Source organism: Monodon monoceros, unplaced genomic scaffold, assembly GCF_005190385.1.
Source record: "Monodon monoceros isolate NGI ecotype Baffin Bay Population unplaced genomic scaffold, NGI_Narwhal_1 Super_Scaffold_16, whole genome shotgun sequence".
In the NCBI taxonomy this organism is placed as follows: Eukaryota; Metazoa; Chordata; class Mammalia; order Artiodactyla; family Monodontidae; genus Monodon; species Monodon monoceros.
The window spans coordinates 51,713,212-51,734,930 of NW_021703772.1; the positions used below are offsets into that span (position 1 = coordinate 51,713,212).

The 21,719-nt window shown below is 36.0% G+C and overlaps 1 protein-coding gene across 4 annotated transcripts in view; it reads right to left on the minus strand.

Moving 5' to 3' along the window:
• Positions 1-21,719, minus strand: part of ITGA4 (integrin subunit alpha 4) — an 88,487-nt gene that overhangs the window by 25,965 nt on the left and 40,803 nt on the right. For 3 of the 4 annotated variants that reach the window (XM_029224447.1, XM_029224448.1, XM_029224446.1), the window contains 5 exons: positions 21,488-21,533; positions 20,957-21,111; positions 17,673-17,827; positions 7,589-7,738; positions 1,170-1,246 (listed from right to left, as the gene is read on the minus strand). In XM_029224447.1, coding sequence (XP_029080280.1) covers positions 1,170-1,246; positions 7,589-7,738; positions 17,673-17,827; positions 20,957-21,111; positions 21,488-21,533 — 583 coding nt within the window. Of the gene's footprint in view, positions 1-1,169; positions 1,247-7,588; positions 7,739-17,672; positions 17,828-20,956; positions 21,112-21,487; positions 21,534-21,719 lie in introns of those variants that run through there. The other variant, XR_003793811.1, reaches the window with a different exon arrangement.

Here is a 21,719-nt window from a genome sequence, read left to right on the forward strand (position 1 = left end):
CTACAAAATCACAGTATTAGGCCCCTCTTTTTACATTCTCCATTGGCTATTTCACCGTGGAGGTGGTTTTTCTCTTAGTTCTATGAAGATACTTTTTCAGTCTCCTGGAGTTAAGTCCTTATTCTTTTTAAGCTCTTTAAATAAAATTTACCCACCCCTCTCAAGATTTGATCCTTAGTTCTTTGTGAAATTCACATTCCCATCGCAGGCATTCTCATAGCTAATGCGAAGAGGACCTCCAAACATAATCCTGAACTAGGTTTTCCACTGCAGAGCTACATATAGAAGTCTCATCAAATTCAACACACCCCAATTTAAACCTGCTTCCTCTATATCCCTACCTTCCCCAAACAGTCTCCCATATTCCTGCCCTGTCAGTGATGCCTCCTTGTCCTCTTTCACTTTCCATACACAACCAGCTCTTAACCTGAAGTGTGGATTCTATCTCTCTGGTCCTCATTTTCACATCTTCCCTCTGACATGCAGAACAATTTCAACAGAGGGGATATAGACATGATACAGAATTGCAATGGTTTATTTCCCAACATAAATAATGACAGCAATCAACATTTATCCAGTTTGCACTGTGGGCACTGTTCTAAGCACGTTTACATGTATTTTCTTTTTCCTGTTTCCCTTCTATGAATCTAGAAGACAAAGATGATTTATTCCCTTTCAAATGGGTCACATATATATTTAGGGATGTCTTTGTTTTGTACATCAATCTGAATTATGTAACCAGTTTTTGGATGATAAAATACGAAGCATTATGTAGTAAAGGTTAGCTCACTTTGAACCAAAACTCTATTAACAGGCACTTACAGATGTCTGAAAAAAAACTCCAATTATGATAACAATAACCCAAAGCACATTTAAATCCTGAAATATCTTCCGAGTTATCAGTGAAAGGTTAAAATCATGCTTGATAAAACCACGGTGCTCACACATTCTCTTTCTTTTGAAAAGTGGTAATCTTTGAGTGTATACTTACGTGACTGCTGTATAGAATACTTAGTCTCTTTCAGCAGAATGAGACTGCTGTTCTTTTCCAGGTCTTTAAATGCTGCTAACCCCCAAGGATTAGTTCTTAGTCCTTTACTCTTTAGAACCCACATGCACACACCAATTACCCCATCGTGATAACTAAGCAGAGAGCCAACTACACTTACCTCAAAAATCCAATTTTTGCAGAAACCTGTAAATCAGCAGAACAGTTTTCATGGGCACAAAATCTTGCAAAGTTTATCTGGAAATAAAATATGACAGTATTTTTTATCTTAGTTCAAATCAGTAGGTATATTTCTATGTTTTTTAAAGGATAAAATATCTATGACACATGAAAACATAAAATTAATATAGCAAATTGGTAACTCCTTTATACCTTTTGAAGAGTTCGATTTGAGTATCAGTAGGTTCAGATGACAATTCCAGGGCTAAAGGAACCACGTTCTTTCAATAGGTAAATTTAAAGCCTAAGTTTGTTAAGCGAAAGAAATAATTTCTTTCTTTCATAATAGTTGTATAAAAAGAAGTTTAATCAGACTGTGGTAGTAACCTCTGTAAATGTTTAGAACCTGTACTGCCAAGATTTTCTTCGTTGAGTCCCTCTCGATTTTCTGGTGCTGCCGTTTGATCCCGCCTATTATGCATACGCATGACACTTAATTTTCACAGATGGCAGAACAGTGATTTTATATTGGTTGAAAATAATAAAATTTAGAAATTTTACTTTGAGGATACAGTGAATAAAAATAAATGATAGTTTATCAACAGGTTCCAGAATTTATTTAATTCTGAGTATTTTAATAGGACCCAGAGATACTGCAAGGTACACAGGAAGCCCTGAGGTATAAGCTGGACAAAGGAAAAATAGAGAGATACAAAAAGAAAGGAAGCTGAGAGGAACAGGTGAGAGAGGGAGAGATGCAGAATAGAAAGATATCTAGAAAGTCAGAGGAGCCAGGCACATGAAATGTGAAGTGGGTAGAGCGCTGTCAAATGGCACATCAGACCAGAGATTGCCTATACCAGCAGGAGTAGCGGGAAAGTGTAAATAGTTCTCTAGATTATTAATATAATTTTTTTCTACTTCTCTTATTCGTAAAGCAGGTGGCTTGAAGAATCAAAATGTAGCTCATTTGTAGCTCATTCTAATATAACTACAAATTGCTAAGGTTTGGGCTTATGTACTTTACAATATTGAGAGGTTCATTATTAAAGACATTTAAAAGTAGTTGATACTGAAAACTGAAGTTCAACAGAAGAGTGAAAAAAACCGACTTCCATAAATATTTTCATACAAGGCTATAGAAAGACTTTGCTCTTAATTTATTATCTTCATTTGATCTAGTATTGTAGACCAGACAGTGCTGACTGTAAGCTCAAATATGTTAAAGCGACTTAGGGGCAATTTTATCTGGACAGGATATGAACTAGACCTTTAAATGTCCCTTTCATCTTTTGCATTCTGTGTACCATTACTGAATGTTTTAATGAATGCTTTAACCATGGCCCCAAACATTCTGTTGACTCTGTGTTGTTGGACAGTAAAAGTCTGAACAACTGGACTCCTGGGAATAAACACAAAGTGAGTGAAACTGATATATTTTGGGATACATTTATTTTAAATTTTTTAAAAAAATCATCATTAGAGTATAATTGCTTTACAATGGTGTGTCAGTTTCTGCTTTATAACAAAGTGAATCAGTTATACATATACATATGTCCCCATATCTCTTCCCCCTTGCATCACCCTTCCTCCCACCCTCCCTATCCCACCCCTCTAGGTGGTCACAAAGCACAGAGCTGATCTCCCTGTGCTATGCGGCTGCTTCCCACTAGCTATCTACCTTACGTTTGGTAGTGTATATATGTATATGCCATTTTCTCACTTTGTCACAGCTTACCCTTCCCCCTCCCCATATCCTCAAGTCCATTCTCTGGTAGGTCTGCGTCTTTATTCCCGTCTTGCCCCTAGGTTCTTCATGACTTTTTTTTTTTGATTCCATATATATGTGTTAGCATACGGTATTTGTTTTTCTCTTTCTGACTTACTTCACTGTGTATGACAGTGTCTAGGTCCATCCACCTCACTACAAATAACTCAATGTCGTTTCTTTTTATGGCTGAGTAATATTCCATTGTCTATATGTGCCACATCTTCTTTATCCATTCATCTGTCAATGGACACTTAGGTTGCTTCCATGTCCTGGCTATTGTCAATAGAGCTGCAATGAACATTGTGGTACATGACTCTTTTTGAATTATGGTTTTCTCAGGGTATATGCCCAGTAGTGGGATTGCTGGGTCGTATGGCAGTTCTATTTTTAGTTTTTTAAGGAACCTCCATACTGTTCTCCACAGTGGCTGTATCAATTTACATTCCCACCAACAGTGCAGGAGGGTTCCCTTTTCTCCACACCCTCTCCAGCATTTATTGTTTCTAGATTTTTTGATAATGGCCATTCTGACTGGTGTGAGGTGATACCTGATTGTAGTTTTGATTTGCATTTCTCTAATGATTAGTGATGTTGAGCATTCTTTCATGTGTTTGTTGGCAATCTGGGTATCTTCTTTGGAGAAATGTCTGTTTAGGTCTTCTGCCCATTCTTGGATTGGGTTGTTTCCTTTTTTGATATTGGGCTGCATGAGCTGCTTGTAAATTTTGGAGATCAATCCTTTGTCAGTTGCTTCATTTGCAAATATTTTCTCCCATTCTGAAGGTTGTCTTTTGGTCTTGCTTATGGTTTCCTTTGCTGTGCAAAAGCTTTTAAGCTTCATTAGGTCCCATTTGTTTATTTTTGTTTTTATTTCCATTTCTCCAGGAGGTGGGTCAAAAAGGACCTTGCTGTGATTTATGTCATAGAATGTTCTGCCTATGTTTTCCTCTAAGAGTTTGATAGTATCTGGCCTTACATTTAGGTCTTTAATCCATTTTGAGTTTATTTTTGTCTATGGTGTTAGGGAGTGTTCTAATTTCATTCTTTTACATGTAGCTGTCCAGTTTTCCCAGCACCAATTACTGAAGAGGCTGTCTTTTCTCCACTGTATATTCTTGCCTCCTTTATCAAAAATAAGGTGACCATATGTGCATGGGTTTATCTCTGGGCCTTCTATCCTGTTCCATTGACCTATATTTCTGTTTTTGTGCCAGTATCATACTCTCTTGATTACTGTAGCTTTGTAGCATAGTATGAAGTCTGGGAGCCTGATTCCTCCAGCTCCATTTTTCTTTCTCAAGATTGCTTTGGCTATTCGGGGTCTTTTGTGTTTCCATACAAATTGTGAAATTTTTTGTTCTATTTCTGTGAAAAACACCATTAGTAGTTTGATAGGGATTGCATTGAATCTGTAGATTGCTTTGGGTAGTAGACTCATTTGCACAATGTTGATTCTTCCAATCCAAGAACACGGTATACCTCTCCATCTGTTTGTATCATCTTTAATTTCTTTCATCAGTGTCTTATAGATTTCTGCATAGAGGTCTTTTGTCTCCTTAGGTAGGTTTATTCCTAGGTATTTTATTCTTTTGTTGCAATGGTAAATGGGAGTGTTTCCTTAATTTCTCTTTCAGATTTTTCATCATTAGTGTGCAGGAATGCAAGAGATTTCTGTGCATTAATTTTGTATCCTGCTACTTTACCAAATTCATTGATTAGCTCTAGTAGTTTTCTGGTAGCATCTTTAGGATTCTCTATGTATAGTATCATGTCATCTGATAAAAGTGACAGTTTTGCATCTTCTTTTCTGATTTGGATTCCTTTAATTTCTTTTTGTTCTCTGATTGCTGTGGCTAAACTTCCAAAACTATGTTGAATAACAGTGGTGAGAGTCGGTACCCTTGTCTTGTTCCTGATCTTAGAGGAAATGCTTTCAGTGTTTCACCACTGAGAATGATGTTCGCTGTGGGTTTGTCATATATGGCCTTTATTACGTTGAGGTAAGTTCTCTCTATGCCTACTTTCTGGAGGGTTTTTATCATAAATGTGTGAATTTTGTCAAAAGCTTTTTCTGCATCTACTGGGATGATCGTATGGTTTTTCTCCTTCAATTTGTTAATATGGTTTATCACATTGATTGATTTGCATATATTGAAGAATCCTTGCTTTCCTGGGATAAACCCCATTTGATCATGCTGTATGATCCTTTTAATGTGCTGCTGGATTCTGTTTGCTGGTATTTTGTTGAGGTTTTTTGCATCTATGTTCATCAGTGATATTGGCCTATAGTTTTCCTTCTCTGTGACATCTTTGTCTGGTTTTGGTATCAGGGTGGCCTCACAGAATGAGTTTGGGAGTGTTCCTTCCTCTGCTATATTTTGGAAGAGTTTGAGAAGTACAGGTGTTAGCTCTTCTATAAATATTTGATAGAATTTGCCTGTGAAGCCATCTGGTCCTGGGCTTTTGTTTGTTGGAAGATTTTAAATCACAGTCTCAATTTCAGTGCTTGTGATTGGTCTGTTTATATTTTCTATTTCTTCCTGGGTCAGTCTCAGAAGCTTCTGCTTTTCTGAGAATTTGTACATTTCTTCCAGGTTGTCCATTTTATTGGCACATAGTTGCTTGTAGTAATTTCTCATGATCCTTTGTATTTTTGCAGTGTCAGTTGTTACTTCTTTTTCATTTCTAATTCTATTGATTTGAGTCTTCTCCCTTTTTTTCTTGATGAGTCTGGCTAATGGTTTATCAATTTTGCTTATGTTCTCAAAGAACCAGTTGTTAGTTTTATTGATCTTTGCTACTGTTTCCTTCTTTTCTTTTCCATTTATTTCTGATCTCATCTTTATGCTTTCCTTCTGCTAACCTTGGGTTTTTTTTCTTCTTCTCTAATTGTTTTAGGTGTAAGGTTAGGTTGTTTATTTGAGATGTTTCTTGTTTCCTGAGGTAGGATTTTGTATTGCTATATACTTCCCTCTTAGAATTGCTTTTGCTGCATCCCATAGGTTTTGGGTCTTCATGTTTTAATTGTCATTTGCTTCTAGGTATTGATTTCCTCTTTGATTTCTTCAGTGATCTCTTGATTAAGTAGTGTATTGTTTAGCCTCCATGTGTTTGTATTTTTTACAGACTTTTTCCTGTAATTGATATCTAGTCTCATAGCACTGTGGTCGGAAAATACACTTGATATGATTTCAATTTTCTTAAATTTACCAAGGCTTGATTTGTGTGACCCAAGATGTGATCTATCCTGGAGGATGTTCCACGAGCACTTAAGAAAGTGTATTCTGTTGTTTTTGGATGGAATGTCCTATAAATATCAATTAAGTCCATCTTGTTTAATGTATCATTTAAAGTTTGTGTTTTCTTATTTATTTTCATTTTGGATGATCTGTCCATTGGTGAAAGGGGGGTGTTAAAGTCCCCTACTATGAATGTGTTACTGTCGATTTCCCTTTTTATGGCTGTTAGCATTTGCCTTCTGTATTGAGGTGCTCCTATGTTGGGTGCATAAATATTTACAATTGTTATATCTTCTTCTTGGATCGATCTCTTGATCATTGTGTAGTGTCCTTCTTTGTCTCTCGTAATAGTCTTTATTTTAAAGTCTGTTTTGCCTGATATGGGAATTGCTACTCCAGCTTTCTTTTGGTTTCCATTTGCATGGAATATCTTTTTCCATCCCCTCACTTTCAGTCTGTATGTGTCCCTAGGTCTGAAGTGGGTCTCTTGTAGACAGCATGTATACAGGGCTTTTTTTGGTATCCATTCAGCCAGTCTCTGTCTTTTGGTTGGAGCATTTAATCCATTTACATTTAAGGTAATTATCGATATGTATGTTCCTATTACCATCTTCTTAATTGTTTTGGGTTTGTTTTTGTAGGTCTTTTCCTTCGGTTGTGTTTCCTGCCTAGAGAAGTTCCTTTAGCATTTGCTGTAAAGCTGGTTTCGTGGCACTGAGTTCTCTTAGCTTTTGCTTTTGTGTAACGTTTTAAATTTCTCCATCAAATCTGAATGAGATCCTTGCTGGGTAGAGTAATCTTGGTTGTAGGTTTTTCCCTTTCATCACTTCAGGGATACATTTTAAAAAGCTGTTCACTGTTTAGAATGCAGGATCCATCTCAAAATGCACATACAGTTAAGTTAAAAAGAGAAACTGTTGTGTAACATAGATACACGTTTATAAATGAGTAAAATCTGACTAACAAGACATGAGTGAATCTGTGGGTAGGGTGAGTGAGATGGAGACAAACTGAAAAAGAAGGAGACAGAAAATGAGAAAGATAAGCTGAACACACATGACGATGCTGAATAACTCATGAATGCAACTCACTTCCATTAGGAGTGCTCTCTGGAAATATATTTTCTTCACTGGCAAGGCATCAAGGAGAGAAAATTAACATTTTATGTATATGGGAAACCACTGTTATGACTAAATGCATATTTAAAAGTATTCAGTTCAATATCCTAAAGGGAATATAAAAAATAAAGAAAAATGGAAAACAAGACATACCATAAATCTTTCTTATAAAAACATTATAATTTTAAATAAATTTAGAGAGAGTTCATTTCCTCAGAACTATGTACTATTACAAAAAAATTTCTTCACTTATATGTCACATGATGTTTCAAATAAAGGAAAAAATTCCTACTGTTTTTGCAATGATGTCTTTTTCTTTCTTCTGCTGAAGAATTGGCTGAAGTGGTGGGAATTCCTCTGTACTTCGTTTACTGATGACATGATGCCCCAGGTGGTAAGCGGCTTCAATCTGAATTGGGGTGAGGATGTCCCGTACATCTTTCTAAAGAAATTGAAAGCCATACGAATTAATAACAAAAATAAGCATCTAAATTAAAAATATATATAAAGTCCCTCCTTTCCTGCATAAGGTCAAACACAATATATGGAAGTCAAAGAAAATCCTTTCCTTTTAAGCTAAATTGTTAAAAAATTGAACTATTTTCACACATTACAAAAGCAATCACATTTATTAGGAAAAAGACAAAACGTATTAAAAATGAAAAACCATAACTATCCAATAATAGTTATGCAGGTCTACATTTTGGCATATTTTCTTCAATGCTATTTTCTATGCATACAATTTTCTTATTAGTTGTTACAGTTTTTCTACATTTATTGTGCTTTTACACTTTACAAAGAAAGAGTTCTTGGATTTATTTATCAATGATACAGGAATTGTAACCCATTTGGAATCCATTCTGCTCTGTATGACACTCTTTTAAGTTTAATATCTTACTAATTTTTTACACAGCATTTATCATTCTTAATCTTCTTTATATGTAGTCAAAAAGTCTTTGAGTGATTAGGTTTTTAAAATTTATTGTCTTCTGCCCCCCAAGAAATGACTCTTGAGTTTATTACACTGGTTGTCAATTCATATATTTTAATCTTTATTTCTACATGCAGGCATTATTTTTCTCTCTTTTAAAAACATTTTCCCATGAACTTAAAATTTATTTCATCTTTTCATTTGATTATTAAATAGCCCCTTCATTAAATGGGAATATACAACATTACTATCAAAATTATTTGCTAACATAAACATGCACAAACACTAAAATAACTGACAAGAAAATAACTTTGAAGTAGTTTGGCATTCAATTAAGAAAACACTTCCCTAAAGGGTAAAGGTGTTCTAGAATCCCAAGTCTGTGAAAAAAAAAAAATGGAAGTCAAGTAAGATAAAAAACATGGCATCTCTTATAAAGCGCTTCTCAGAGCAGCCCTGCCTATACAGATATGAGATTTTCAAAATATTTTGAACAAAGCAGACTCATTTATTTTTCTCCCTATCTAAGAGGATGGGCAAATAAGATTCCACTATAAAGTAATCCATGAGGATTTATAACAGAATTCAGTTGACAATTTAAACTGCATGAAATAAGACATGTTGATGGCAAATCTATAGAACAAGTAGCTTATGCACAACAAAAATTAAAAGTAGATATTATATCAGGATTTGAGAGAGAAGCTCACGATCAGCAGATACAGTCTACCTACACAGGAACTATGCAGTTTTTCTTTTTCTTTTTCTTGGTATTATAATTGTTACTATACTCAGAAGATATTCAAAGAATTGGTCACACACTTTGTCTTTCACACTAACAATTTAAATGTAAAGCTTGGCTTGACTCTACGTTTCATATGCCTGTTTCAATTTACATTTCTTCTGATTTAAAAAAAAATATAGATTCATCAAAGTCCCACTAAAGAAACTCAAGTGTTTTCATTGGGACTAGACATATTAATTTTAACCATAATTAAGCTTTATATTTATGAGGTTTATATTTACACTGAGTGAGTTCCTTAGTAGATCCATGACACTGTAACTGACAGACCTCCTACTGAATAATGTCAGTGGATTTCTATTTATCTAGACAATTCAGAGTTGGAACATAGCTTAAACATTTCTGCCTAAAAGCAGATTTCCAAAGCTCATAAATTAACAATCCCTACTGAATAGAAAAAAATACCTATCATACAGATTATTGCTATGCTATTTATGCCTATAGTAACTTTTGATAAAAATCAATGAAGTTAATAAAGATGACATTTCACATAAGACTACACCTATCCTATGTCTTTTATGTAATTATAAAAAAGGATGTAATTGTTTCTTCTCATCATTTACAACATTATATATAAATTATATAAATATATATATATATAAATTGGTTAAAAGCAAGTGGTCTGAAGGTAGAGTACTGGGGTTCAAACCTCAGGTCCTTCACTTGTTATCTATATGTAACCTTGGGCAAATTACATAATCTGTCTATGGAACTATTACCTCATCTGAAAATGGTTGGTAATAATGATAATGAAAATGATGATTACGACACCTATACCTTATTGTGAGGATTCAATGACATAATGTATGTAAAACACTTAGTACAATGCCTGGTACGTATTAAGGTCTCAACAGATGTTAAATATTATAATTATTACGTGTATATTACTGCAAAATGTAGCTATATAAGCCAACCAAGGAATTACAGAAGTTCAATTTCTTATAATAAATTCTGGTGACTATTTGGAAAGAATAAGAAAAAAGAAAATTAGTCTATTGCCAACCAGTGAACACTAAATAGAAAATAAGCTACGTTTTCTACTAATACAACTATTAGACTTGTATTAATTAAGTGGTACCTGGAAGATGTGTAGCATGACTCAGAGTACTCAAGATCTCTCATGGCTTTTCCATTCTCACACATGGAGATGTTTTTATTAGATTACTTGGTAAGTGATCATCTCAACTCAAAACCTTGACCATATAGGAATGCTGCAAATCAAGGTCCAAATCCCAAGTTATCAACTTGTGAAAATGGAACAGCTTGAAGCCCTGAGTATTACAATAGCAAACTTGATTAAATTATTCCCTAGGTGTAGGAGCTAGACAGCTACTGATGGTCCCTCCACATGTCCACTGTTTTAATTCTTCTCAACAAGCTTGCTTTGACCACATCACATGTTATCTAATTCATACTAATTTTCCACAAGGTCTTCTCTACATCTGGTGTATATTACTTTCATTATCCTAATTTGCTATTAATTACGCCTTTCTCACAATATATAAAATGTACATGCACTCTTGCAAGAACTGTATTTGACAGATATTCACACTTACTTAACTTTAACAGCTCCACCTAAGGACAAAAGCTATAATATCAAAAATTCTTAAAGTGACTAATTAATATACAGGAGGAAAAAGTAGATTTGCTTAAAATTTTTAATTTGGATGGCATGTGCTATCTATATTAAAAATAATGAAGATTCCATGCCACATTTTTATGGACAATTACATAAAACAGGGCACCCACAAGCATGCAAATTAGCACATGCCTGAAATTACACAAAGTCTGCCTTCTTGTCTGACTTTCACAGAAATTTTTATTATGGCCAGCTTGAGAACTGAGCTGTAGGCCCACGTCATCCTATTGTGTTTATGCAGTGAGGGAATTTATTTAAAGGGTGGAGCCAGAAATATTTATAAAATATTACTTAATGAACAATGATGTTGAGGTATAAATAAACATGTGAAAATATCTATTCATGGGTCTACTCTGTAGAAGACAGGATCTCGGGATACAAAACTGAAAGCCGGTGCCTACATTACACTTTAAAACCCATAAATCCACACATGTGGTGGAGAGATGAGCATTCTGATACATGCAGACACAAGTACAGAAGAGGGAGGGCCACCTAACCTACACTCGAAAGGGCATGGGAAAATTCTTACATAGAAGAACTTTAAGAAGGAATGTGATCAGATTTGTGTGGAGAAGGTTAAGACTGAGGCATAGATTGGAATCTGAGCTAGCAAGGCCCCGTGTAATTATAACCATTTTATCTAGTAAGTATGTTTCAGAGGGTGAACTGTCAAACATCTGGGACTACAACTTCCTGAGAAAAGACAACACCCCCAAGACAGGTGCCCTCACCATCACACGAATAGAACATTACAGATTTTCCCTCACAGAATTCTTTAAAAAGCTCCGAGAACACATCATCTATAAATTTATTAAATATTGATTGATTGGGGGCCTTATGTAATGAGTTGTGCTAGCTCTAAGAAGAAAACAAACATGGAAAAGATAATATCCTGTCTTCAAAGACCTTGTAATCTAACAAAGAATTAATATATGATGGAATAATCAATCATCTTCTAGGTTACCATAATATCAGTATAGTTATATAGTTGGTCTGTATTTAGATTTTCAGCAGAAATGCATGCATATATGGATTGGTCCACAGTGGTTAAAATATAACTACTTTGGAGCAAATGGTACTTCATTAAACTATGTGTTTGTATAGCTTAAAAATATAAGCAAATAAAATACAAATACATATATTTAGTAATCAAATATGTGTTCATTTTTTGAAGTTATTACTGAAAATGATGGGTTTTATAAGTTACCTAAGACTTAGATAACAAAATAAAATTCCTTTATTTCAGAAGTCCAAAATCCAGAATTTAGAGAAACCAAAGGAAAGAAAGAATAAACTAATCTACTAAATACATAGGCATGTTGATTTCATGATTATTATACAACATACTAAGGCCACTGAACTCACTGGATCTCAGATACCAGTAGAGACAGGCATTCCTGGTCCAATGACTAAGCTAAATATTTCTAGATTTTATGGAATGCTGTAGACAGGAAGGGAATGTTTGTTTTCTTCTCAAACATCAGAGAGTATTTTGATGCAGAGATTCCATCAAGATCAATCAAGAAATATCTCTAAAAACCTGAAGGTAAGTCTCACTACCATGGCTGCTCCAACATTTCTAAATATTGTTGCCAATTGTTGAATGGGTTTCTCTAAATCAAAACAGCCTCAAAATTATCCTTTGTCCTAAAATCTTGTCCTAAGAAATCTCTAAGACCTAATCAAGTTGTACCTTTGAAGATAACAAAGATTCATTTTCATATGCTTACATGGATGGGGAAACATTTTCATAAAGGGAAAAGCGAGGTCCAAGAGAACAGAATTTCAATAGATAAAACACTATAAGGCCTAAAAAATTAACCATTTGCCTTCTACCATAGAAACCTTTTATTAACTCCCAACTCTAAATTCTAGATTCTCCTTTCATAACATCTAATAATTGTAAGGCTCTAACAGTAAAAATTAAAGCTTGGCACAGTTATAAACCACCAAAAAATGGAGTTCTATAAGGAAAAAAATAATTTCCGCCTTATTTTCTGAGGAATACATTTTGACCGTCCACATAAAACAGTCTTATGTAATACCTGTTTTAATTATGAGTAGATGAAGTAGACGTGAGAAAACTGATGTGCTTACCAACCAAATAAATGACCATATAGTCTCAGAAAAATAACATACCAGCAAATGCGTATGCTAGTGATGTGATACTTATTAGATTGCTAACAATGTCTCCTATATTCCAAGAAGATCCAATACGTGAAACTAGAGAATGTGTGATTAAAAGAGAAGGACTTAATAAAAGCCAAGTTTTATGAGAAGATGTGGATTTTCTAAAATAGCCAAATTCTCTATCAAAGACTGTGATGGGTTTTTTTAAATATAAGTAGGTTTAAAGACTTTCATTTATGTGAGATCATCAAGGGGTTGTGAGCAAGAATAAAAATAAAATTCAATTCTTTTTCTCACCTTCAGGTCCCCAATGACTCTAATATGTTGTCATCCTGATGAAATCTTTCTGGCTCATTCTCTTTAATACTCAAGTCCAACAATGTGCTGCTCCCACTGGGACCTCCAATTCAACTTTGTTCCCCGGTCCCTCACACGCCCTCTTGCTGTCCTCTCTCCTCTCCTTACCCTGCTTAATCTTCATGGCCAAAAATATAACCACTCCCTTGAATACTCCTCGGCTCTCTCGTGCATTCCTTCTTTGCTTCACTCTATTGGCAGACCACAACCATGGTTGATTGTAACTCTTCATCTACCCCCACCTGTAAGGTTGAACATGGCTGGAAAAAACCACAACCATACTGACTCGTCTCACTTTCTGATGCAACTTAGAGCCTAACTCCATCTCAGGACCATACTGTACTTTCTCACTCTCCCACTCTCCTAGAAGACTACTTCACGTCTTCTTCCCGAACTCTAAACACCACTTCTCCCATTCCGATGGAAGCTAATGCCTTTGCTTCTTACTTCGCTGATAATATTAAAGCAATCAGAAGGAACTTCCAGTCCTCTCAACCACATCTGCCCAGCATCTGCAAGGAAATAAACAAATGAACTATGCATGTGCTATCTAGAATCAATCCTTTCATCTGTACAATTAATCCCACCCTTTTTGCCCTCTTTGCACTGACGATTCTTTCCTCTTATCTATCTCATTTACTCTACTGGAACACACCCATCAGCATAAAAGCATGCTATTCCTCCCATCTTAAAAGAAACAAAAAGTCTCTCCACTTCTCTTGTCAGCTACTGACTCCCCACCCCTTTTCTTTAGCTCCCCTTGGAGCAAAAATCTGTGAAAGAATAAGCTACACTCTGTCTCCAATCCCTCTCCTCCTTTTCCTCTGAACTGCTGTTGTCATGATCACCAATAGCTTCTACACTGCTAAACCCAATGGTGAGTTCTTAGCCCTCATCTTCTTCAACTAAGAGGAAAGCACTGAAAACACTGTCATGCCTTTCTCCTTGCCCTGCTTTATTCACCTCACTTCTGGGATGCCACAAGCTCCTGTTTTTCTTCCTTACTGATTAGTCCTTCTCATCTCCTTTGTAAGCCTTCTCTTCTCTCTAACCACTTCATGTTGTAGGGTCCAGAGTGCAGACCTTAGCTCTTTTCTCCTCCTGTGATGATCTCAGCCACCTCATATGACTTTCAAACCCATTCATATGCCAAAGGTGCATTGTTAGATTTCCAGTTCCATGCCCCTCTCCAATTCCAGATGAGTAAATACAATACAAATGATTAATTGCTGTTTACACTTAAAAGTAAAATAGGTCTCTCCAGCTCCGCAGGTCCACAACTGAACTCCAACATTTTACACCCCAAAGTTGTTTCCCTTGCCCTACTGATGAAAACTGTATTCTTCTAGTTGCTTGGGCTAATGACTTTGGAGTCGTCTTGGAGCCTTTCTTTCTCAAATGCTAGACATCCAATCTGTCAGTAAATTTTGTAGAATCTGTCTTCTACTACTTCTCAGCAGATCCACTGCTACCACCTTCATTGGAGCCATCATCTCTCACCTGGCTTATTGCAGTGTCCTCTTCTTCCTGCGTCAACCTGTGGCCGCCTACTGTGTAGTCTCAACATAGCAGTTAGAGTATTCCTTTTTATTACTCAGTCAGATCATGTCAGTTATCTGCCCCAAACTCTACAATAGATCCCCATGTCACTTGGAGAAAAAGTCACAGGGTCTTATGCGATTTGACTCTTTTTCTACTGCTCTCCCCCTTGCTCACTCTTCCAGCCATCCTTGCCTTCTCATGGTTTCCTAAAACAACCAGGCTCATTCTTTTCTTGATGCTTTTTTACCTAGCTCTTCTTTCAGTAATGTTCTCCTCCTGGATCAGGGGTTCTCAAAGTACAGCTCTCAAACTGGCAGCATCAGCATCACCTGGGGACTTTGTAGAAAAGCAAATTCTCAGGCCTTGTTGAAGACATACTGAATCAAGAACTCTAGGTGGGGCCCAGCAATCTGTGTTTCAACAAGCCCCCCAGGTAATGCTGTTGCATGCTAAAGTTGCGGACCACTGCCCCAGACATCTACATGGTAACTTCTTAGCTTCCTTCAAGTCTTTGTTCAGATGTCACCTTCTGAATGAGGCCCACTCTGCCCACCCTATTTAAAATTGCATTCTTCACTCCTTCCCCAGCACCCTATAATTTCCTGTGCTCTGCTCTCCTTTCCTTTTTCCATCACCCATATAATCCTCTAAAACAGAGGTTCCCAATCCCCGGGCCACGGACCGGTACCGGTCTGTGGCCTGTTAGGAACCCGGCTGCACAGCAGGAGGTGAGTGAGGGGCGAGCGAGCGAAGCTTCATCTGCCGCTCCCCAGTGCTCCCCATCGCTCACGCTACCTCCTGAACCATCCCCCCCGCCCCAGTGGAAAAACTGTCTTCCATGAAACCAGTCCCTGGTGCCTAAAAGGTTGGGGTCTGCTGCTCTAAAATACTATCAAATTTACATTTTGTTACTATTGTGTTACTATTTGTTACTATTGTGTATTGTTACATTTTGTGCCGTTGTTTATCTCACCACACTAGACTATAAACTCTATGAGGGTGGTAATCTTTTTGTTTCAGTCACTGACCTGTATAAGTGTCTCAAACAGAACCTGACACTACATAGGTACTCAATATCTATTAACTGGAAGAAGTGGAACTTAACTGGTACAGCCAACAGGAGCTATGCAAAGAAAGCATGCCCAACTAGCAGGCAGGGAGTCCTCTGAGAGGTGGGGGCTGTGGCCCTGAGCACATAATTAACAAGTGTCACCTTATTTCACTGTAAGGGGCGCTGAGGTAGAATGCACATGTATATTAACACTCCTGACACCGGACGCGCTTTACAGAGCAAAGGAACAATCCGGTTAATGTTTCCGAAAGCCTCGGGTACCATGCTGGTGGGGGTGGGAAATGCACTCATTATATTTTCATCTCCTCCTAAATAACAGCTAGGGGTCCTTGACAAAACTCAAGATTAGGGCAGCTGTTTCTGTGGTTCTTACACCTGCCTTCGGATTTGTTGCAAGGGAGAGTGTTGGGGTAGCCTTTTGCCTTTCTATGTATGAGTTTTAAAACGTCCCAAACAAAAGCAAGGTAAGTTAGGAAGGAAAAAAAAAATATTGGAAGAAACAATCACTTTTTCAAAAACAGTCCCTCTATGTACCAATCCCAGAGCTAGGTGCTTTTTTTTGACATTGACAGTATGGCCCAAAGTCATGGCTGTAACCTGCTTTTGTTATGTTACCACAGTAGTGACAAGTATATATGCAACTAACACAGAAACCTCTGCTAAATTGTCATTTCTGGTACAAATCTATTCTGAAGAAAGTGCACAATTTTGATGAACCCTTAGTCATAGGAACAATGTCAAGAAATGGGACTAAATAAATCAGATCAATTTGCTGCCATTTATACAGATTCAACACAATATGTCTGTCAATGCCTGATGTTGGTCCTTTTATTGCCCTTTAAAATGGTCTCAATGTTAGGCTCTAAAATTGATTAACCTGAGTAAAATCAACTATGCAGAATTAAAAAGAAAAAACCCTCTTTAATCCCCACCACATCAATGATGGTTGCACTAATATCATTCTATACTTTTGGCTCTCAACCATCTAATAGCTTTACTCTAGTACGACAATAAAAACTGTTAAGGGAAATGAGGAAATAGCATAGGGATTATTGCTGTTAGCATTTAATAGTCCTGATGCTTGTTTGCATTTGCTTGGAATAAGTATCTAAGGAAAAATTGAGTTCTAAACTGAGGCTACTATTTGAAATCCCAGAAAAGGCTCCTGGGAATAGTTTGGCTTTTTTGTGACAGTAGTTTTTCTGATGAAGTACTCCATTCCCTAATGAAAAAGACCTGGCACTGCTTCATACGATAAAATGTGATCAATGCAAGGAACGTGATGATCAGTTTGGGAATGAGTGTTTTAATAAAAGAAACATGAAACTGGCTGTGCTTTGGCAGGATATACCCCCAAACCATCATGAGAAGCATCATCCTGGCCCACAGATGATCCCCATCACGCTACAACTGTGCAAGTTCCCACTGACATCACCGACAATGCTGGCATAGAGACAAAGGCACGATCCAAAAGCAGTCACGTTGGATTCTGCTTCTTAAAGTCACATGAAAAATAAACCAACTTCCCTGCCTCTCCCCACCCTCCATTATCTACCAGGAATAGATCTGGGGCTCAGCAGAGCTATTCGACATTTACATTTTTAGGCAAGTGCATAAACAGAGAGGGACAACAGCAATTGTGAAGAGGAAAAGGCAAATCTTTAAAAAACAGTGACGCGGTAAAATGTGATGAATGTGAAATAAGGAGGAAGCAAAACGTAGAGTTTGAATTATCTAGGTCTGTCACAGGATCCTCTAACATTTTGACGCTGGAACAATAGATCAGCTAGTTCAAGTAATACTTGCTTTTCACTGTGTTTTATAAAAGATACCAATGCAAGAAGATTTAAACATATTGATAATATTGAAGTTTACGTATCTGTTAATAAAAACAAGTTTACATTACCCGCATAAATGCTTGATGTGTTTTACAGTTAGCCACTCTGCTTGATACTTTTATGCTTCCTGTAATCACATCAGAACTTCCATTGGAAGAAAAGTAAAATCTCGATGGAGACTCTGCCTTTCGGTTCACATCCAGGCTCATGTTATAAAACAAAACTGCAAACATGTAGAGAGAATTGCAATTAGTATAATTATCTAAAGGCATTTGTTTTGTTATTTTTAAAGTGATAATAGTCAAAGTTATATAGAATACTGGATATATATTAAATTCTCTTCATTAAATAACTTTCTAAAAACTAACCTGAAATATGAAAGAGGGAACAACTTAAAATACACATTTCAAAAATTATTTTTATAAATTAAAAAAAAAGAATTATAAACTTTTCTCTAGGTTTCTACTTTTAAAATTAACATCTTTAGTTATTTGCTTAATCCTCCTACATATAAACATTTCACAGCTACACTACCAAAGTTCTTACTAATAATAAAAGTCTCGAGTAAAGTTTCAGATTTCTTCGAGTCCTTTTGTCCGTAGAACGTCTGACTGAGGAAGTACAGGCACCCAAATGTCACTTGTAATAATTTTATCTTGTGTGGTTACAGAACTAATTTCATATATGGTTGGGTTCATTTATTTCCATTTGTTTCCAATTTGAGGGGTTGCTATTTTTCTTTTGTTTTTTTTTTTAACGTGAAGTGAACACATGGTTTAAAAGTCAAACCTACATAAACAGCTGACTCACAGACATCTCCTTTCCAGCCCTAGACCCTGATTATTTCCCTTCCTTGTTTTTATTGGTTTCTGGTTGGATCTTCCAGTGTTGATTTATGCAAAAATAAACAAATATATACAGGCATTCTCTCAATAAATATTCTGGCAGTTTGGTAAGAACTTATTTCAAATCTGACATGGTAAATGATGTGCTAAAGAAGATCTTCAATAGCCAAAAAATTAAGGAAAATTTACAACAACCAAAAAAATTCCAAGACCGATCTTACCAAGAAAGAGCGAGCTATTTCTTGAATATAAAAGGGTTCTTTGTCAGACTGGTGGTTGTCAGAGGTGAGGGGTGGGGGATGGGTGACGGGATCAAAAGGTACAAAGTTCTAGCTACAAAAAAAGTCACGGGGATGTAATGTACAGCATGGTGACAACAGTTAATCATACCGTATTGCACACTTGAAAGGTGCTAAGAGAGTAGATCTTAAAATTTCTTATCACAAGAAAAAAACATTTACAACTATGTATGACGATGGATGTTAACTAGACTTATTTTGGTGATTATTTTACAATATACACAAATATTGAATCATCTCATGTTTTATACCTGAAACTAATATAATGTTGTTCGTCAGTTATACCTCAATTTAAAAAATTGAAAAATAAAAGGCTTCTTTGCAAAACAAGCTACATCTAGTAGTCCACTGAGAGATCATTCATTATATAGGAGAAATAATTCATAAGTGATATTTAAAATAATTTATATTATTCCTCAAGTGTTCATTTACATTTTAGGAGTATCTTACTCTTTTGGAAGGATTTTATCTACTTCAAGGAAACATAAGTATAAAACCTACATCACTCCTACAAACTTCAAATAAATCTTTCAACCTTCCTTTTATTTAGAAAATAAAGTCCAAATCAATTGGCTTCAAAATTACTATAACTGAGGTTCAATGCCTCAGAGATAGAGTTGCAACTGAAATAGCCATCTACAAATTCATCCCTCTGAGCTCAGACAAGAGCACATGAAACAAGGGAAATAAAAATCCATTCACAGTAAGTGGCAAAATGTCCTGGTTTTATTAAATATGCTTACTATGTGAATTATTTCTCCCAAGCAGTCATTTTATGACAACTATAAAGCATGTTTTGTAACAATGCTATGACTATTTATGATTTTCATATATTTGTTTTCAATCATTTAAAGAAATATTTGGTCACAATGGAATCGGTAGTACGACAAATACTGATTTTCCATAAAGGGAAATAGTTCTCTCTATTTAACATGTGTCTCTCAGGTAATCATCAGCTTGTCTGCGTCACTGTGTTACTATGTTACTAGGGTCATGCTCTCCAACTGCTACTTCTTCCATCAATAACCGGATGAAGCTTTTGCCCACTGGCCTATCACTGCATCTTTAATGAGGACTTCTGCAGAGTACCATTAAAAATGAATCTTATCTATGATATCTGTAAGAAAAGAATCTAAAAGAGAATGAATATATGTATAACTGAATCATTTTGCTGTACACCTGAAACTAATACAACATTGTAAATCAACTATACTCCAATAAAATTAAAATTGTAAAAAAATGAATCTGATCTAAAATAGAAATACCGGGCTCATTCTCTACTTCTTGTTACAGGCTAATTCAGACTGAGGCCTCTGCTACATATCTATAGCTTGGTTCAATAAGTATCTGCTGCCCTTCATGATGTTTAGATGACACCCGGCAGGGTCATGGGAACAAACAACTCTTGATAGGCCTTGCGGGGCTCAGGAAATATATGAATTATTAATGTCCAAATGGTAAACTCCGTTATACTTCTCTTCTACCAGGGGCTAGTTTCATTAGTAGTTATTCTAATATTAGCTTAAATATAACATAATTAGGAACATTAACCTGCTAGAAAAAAATGTAATGATTATGAAGTCACATATACGTTATTTGAGATTAACCACAATGTTGGATGAGCCATATCAAAGATACTTTCTCCAGAGCAAATCACTGAGAGTTGCCTATGTACAGGCAAATGGGCATGGCTCTTAGGAGCCAACAGTCATAGTAAATCCTTAAGAGATGTGTGTTATTTACGGAAATTAGAATCAGGGTCTAGACTCCAGATAAGCTTCTTCAATTACTCAAAGAGGACAGAATAAGAAAAAAAGAATCTTCCCCCTCTCAGGCCTCCAACTTAAGCCAGCTCAAGACTTCAGTGAGCCTCGTAAAACAGGAGGAGCTGTGGTGATGTTCTTTTTATTCCAAAGAGATCTTACAGATTAAGCTCAATTAGTTTACCTTAAATAACATAGCAAGTGATACTCTTGCTCTACTTCCTGCCATAATCTCTAAACAACTAGAGCCTTAATGTGTCCGACTCATTGGTTAGAACAAAGTGAGAATCCGGAAGATGAAGAGGAAAGGTTATCAGGTGGCTGCTCTCTCCTGCCCTAAAATCCCCTCCATGGTGAAATACAGAGAGAGCTCGAAAGATGACCAAGAGATTTATGAGGAAAGTGCACATTCTATCAGGCATTAATTTGTTAAGGGCACCCTTACCGATATAACCTGGAACCTCTTTGCCCTTATATGAGAAACAGAGTGTTAGATCCATGCACACAGAAGGCAATTCATTTTCAATACAGTTAAAATTTGTTCTATTTACTGACTCGGGATGGTTTAAAGAAGCTTCGACAATCACTACAGGTCTCGTCCTAAGAAGGAAATAAAATTAGCAATATTAATTGCAGAATTATTTTTCCTTAAGATGACAGTTAACATTTGTTTTGTCAGTTTCCACTGATCAAGTAATTTCATGAAACTGTTTAATAATATGTGTATATATATACCCAATTACATTTCCATGTATGAATCAAAAGAAATTTTCATTTAAACTTCTAAAAACATCGACTTTGATGATTTATGTATATGTCTAGGTAAGGTGGGAAAAATATCCTAAAGTTCAATAATTAAATTTCAGAGTATCAAAAGGAGTGTTATGAGGTCACCACCCTGCTGATTTTAAAAGCTGCCTCCCATCATTTAAATTAAGCCCAACTGTCACTAAGCAGTGAAATGTATCAACCTTACCTTAGCAGCACAGCAGAATCAGACCGAAAAGCACCAACTGCTACATCTGGAGGATAAAAAACAACACAGATTAATGATCATCATTAGTCAAAGAGAATTACTTTCAGCCATAAATACTTAACTACATATCACCTTTCGACTATATCAAAACACTATTTACAGAAAATTAATTAGAAGAGGTATGCTTACATCTTAAGATTCATTTCACATATGTCTGAATCTGCTCATTTAC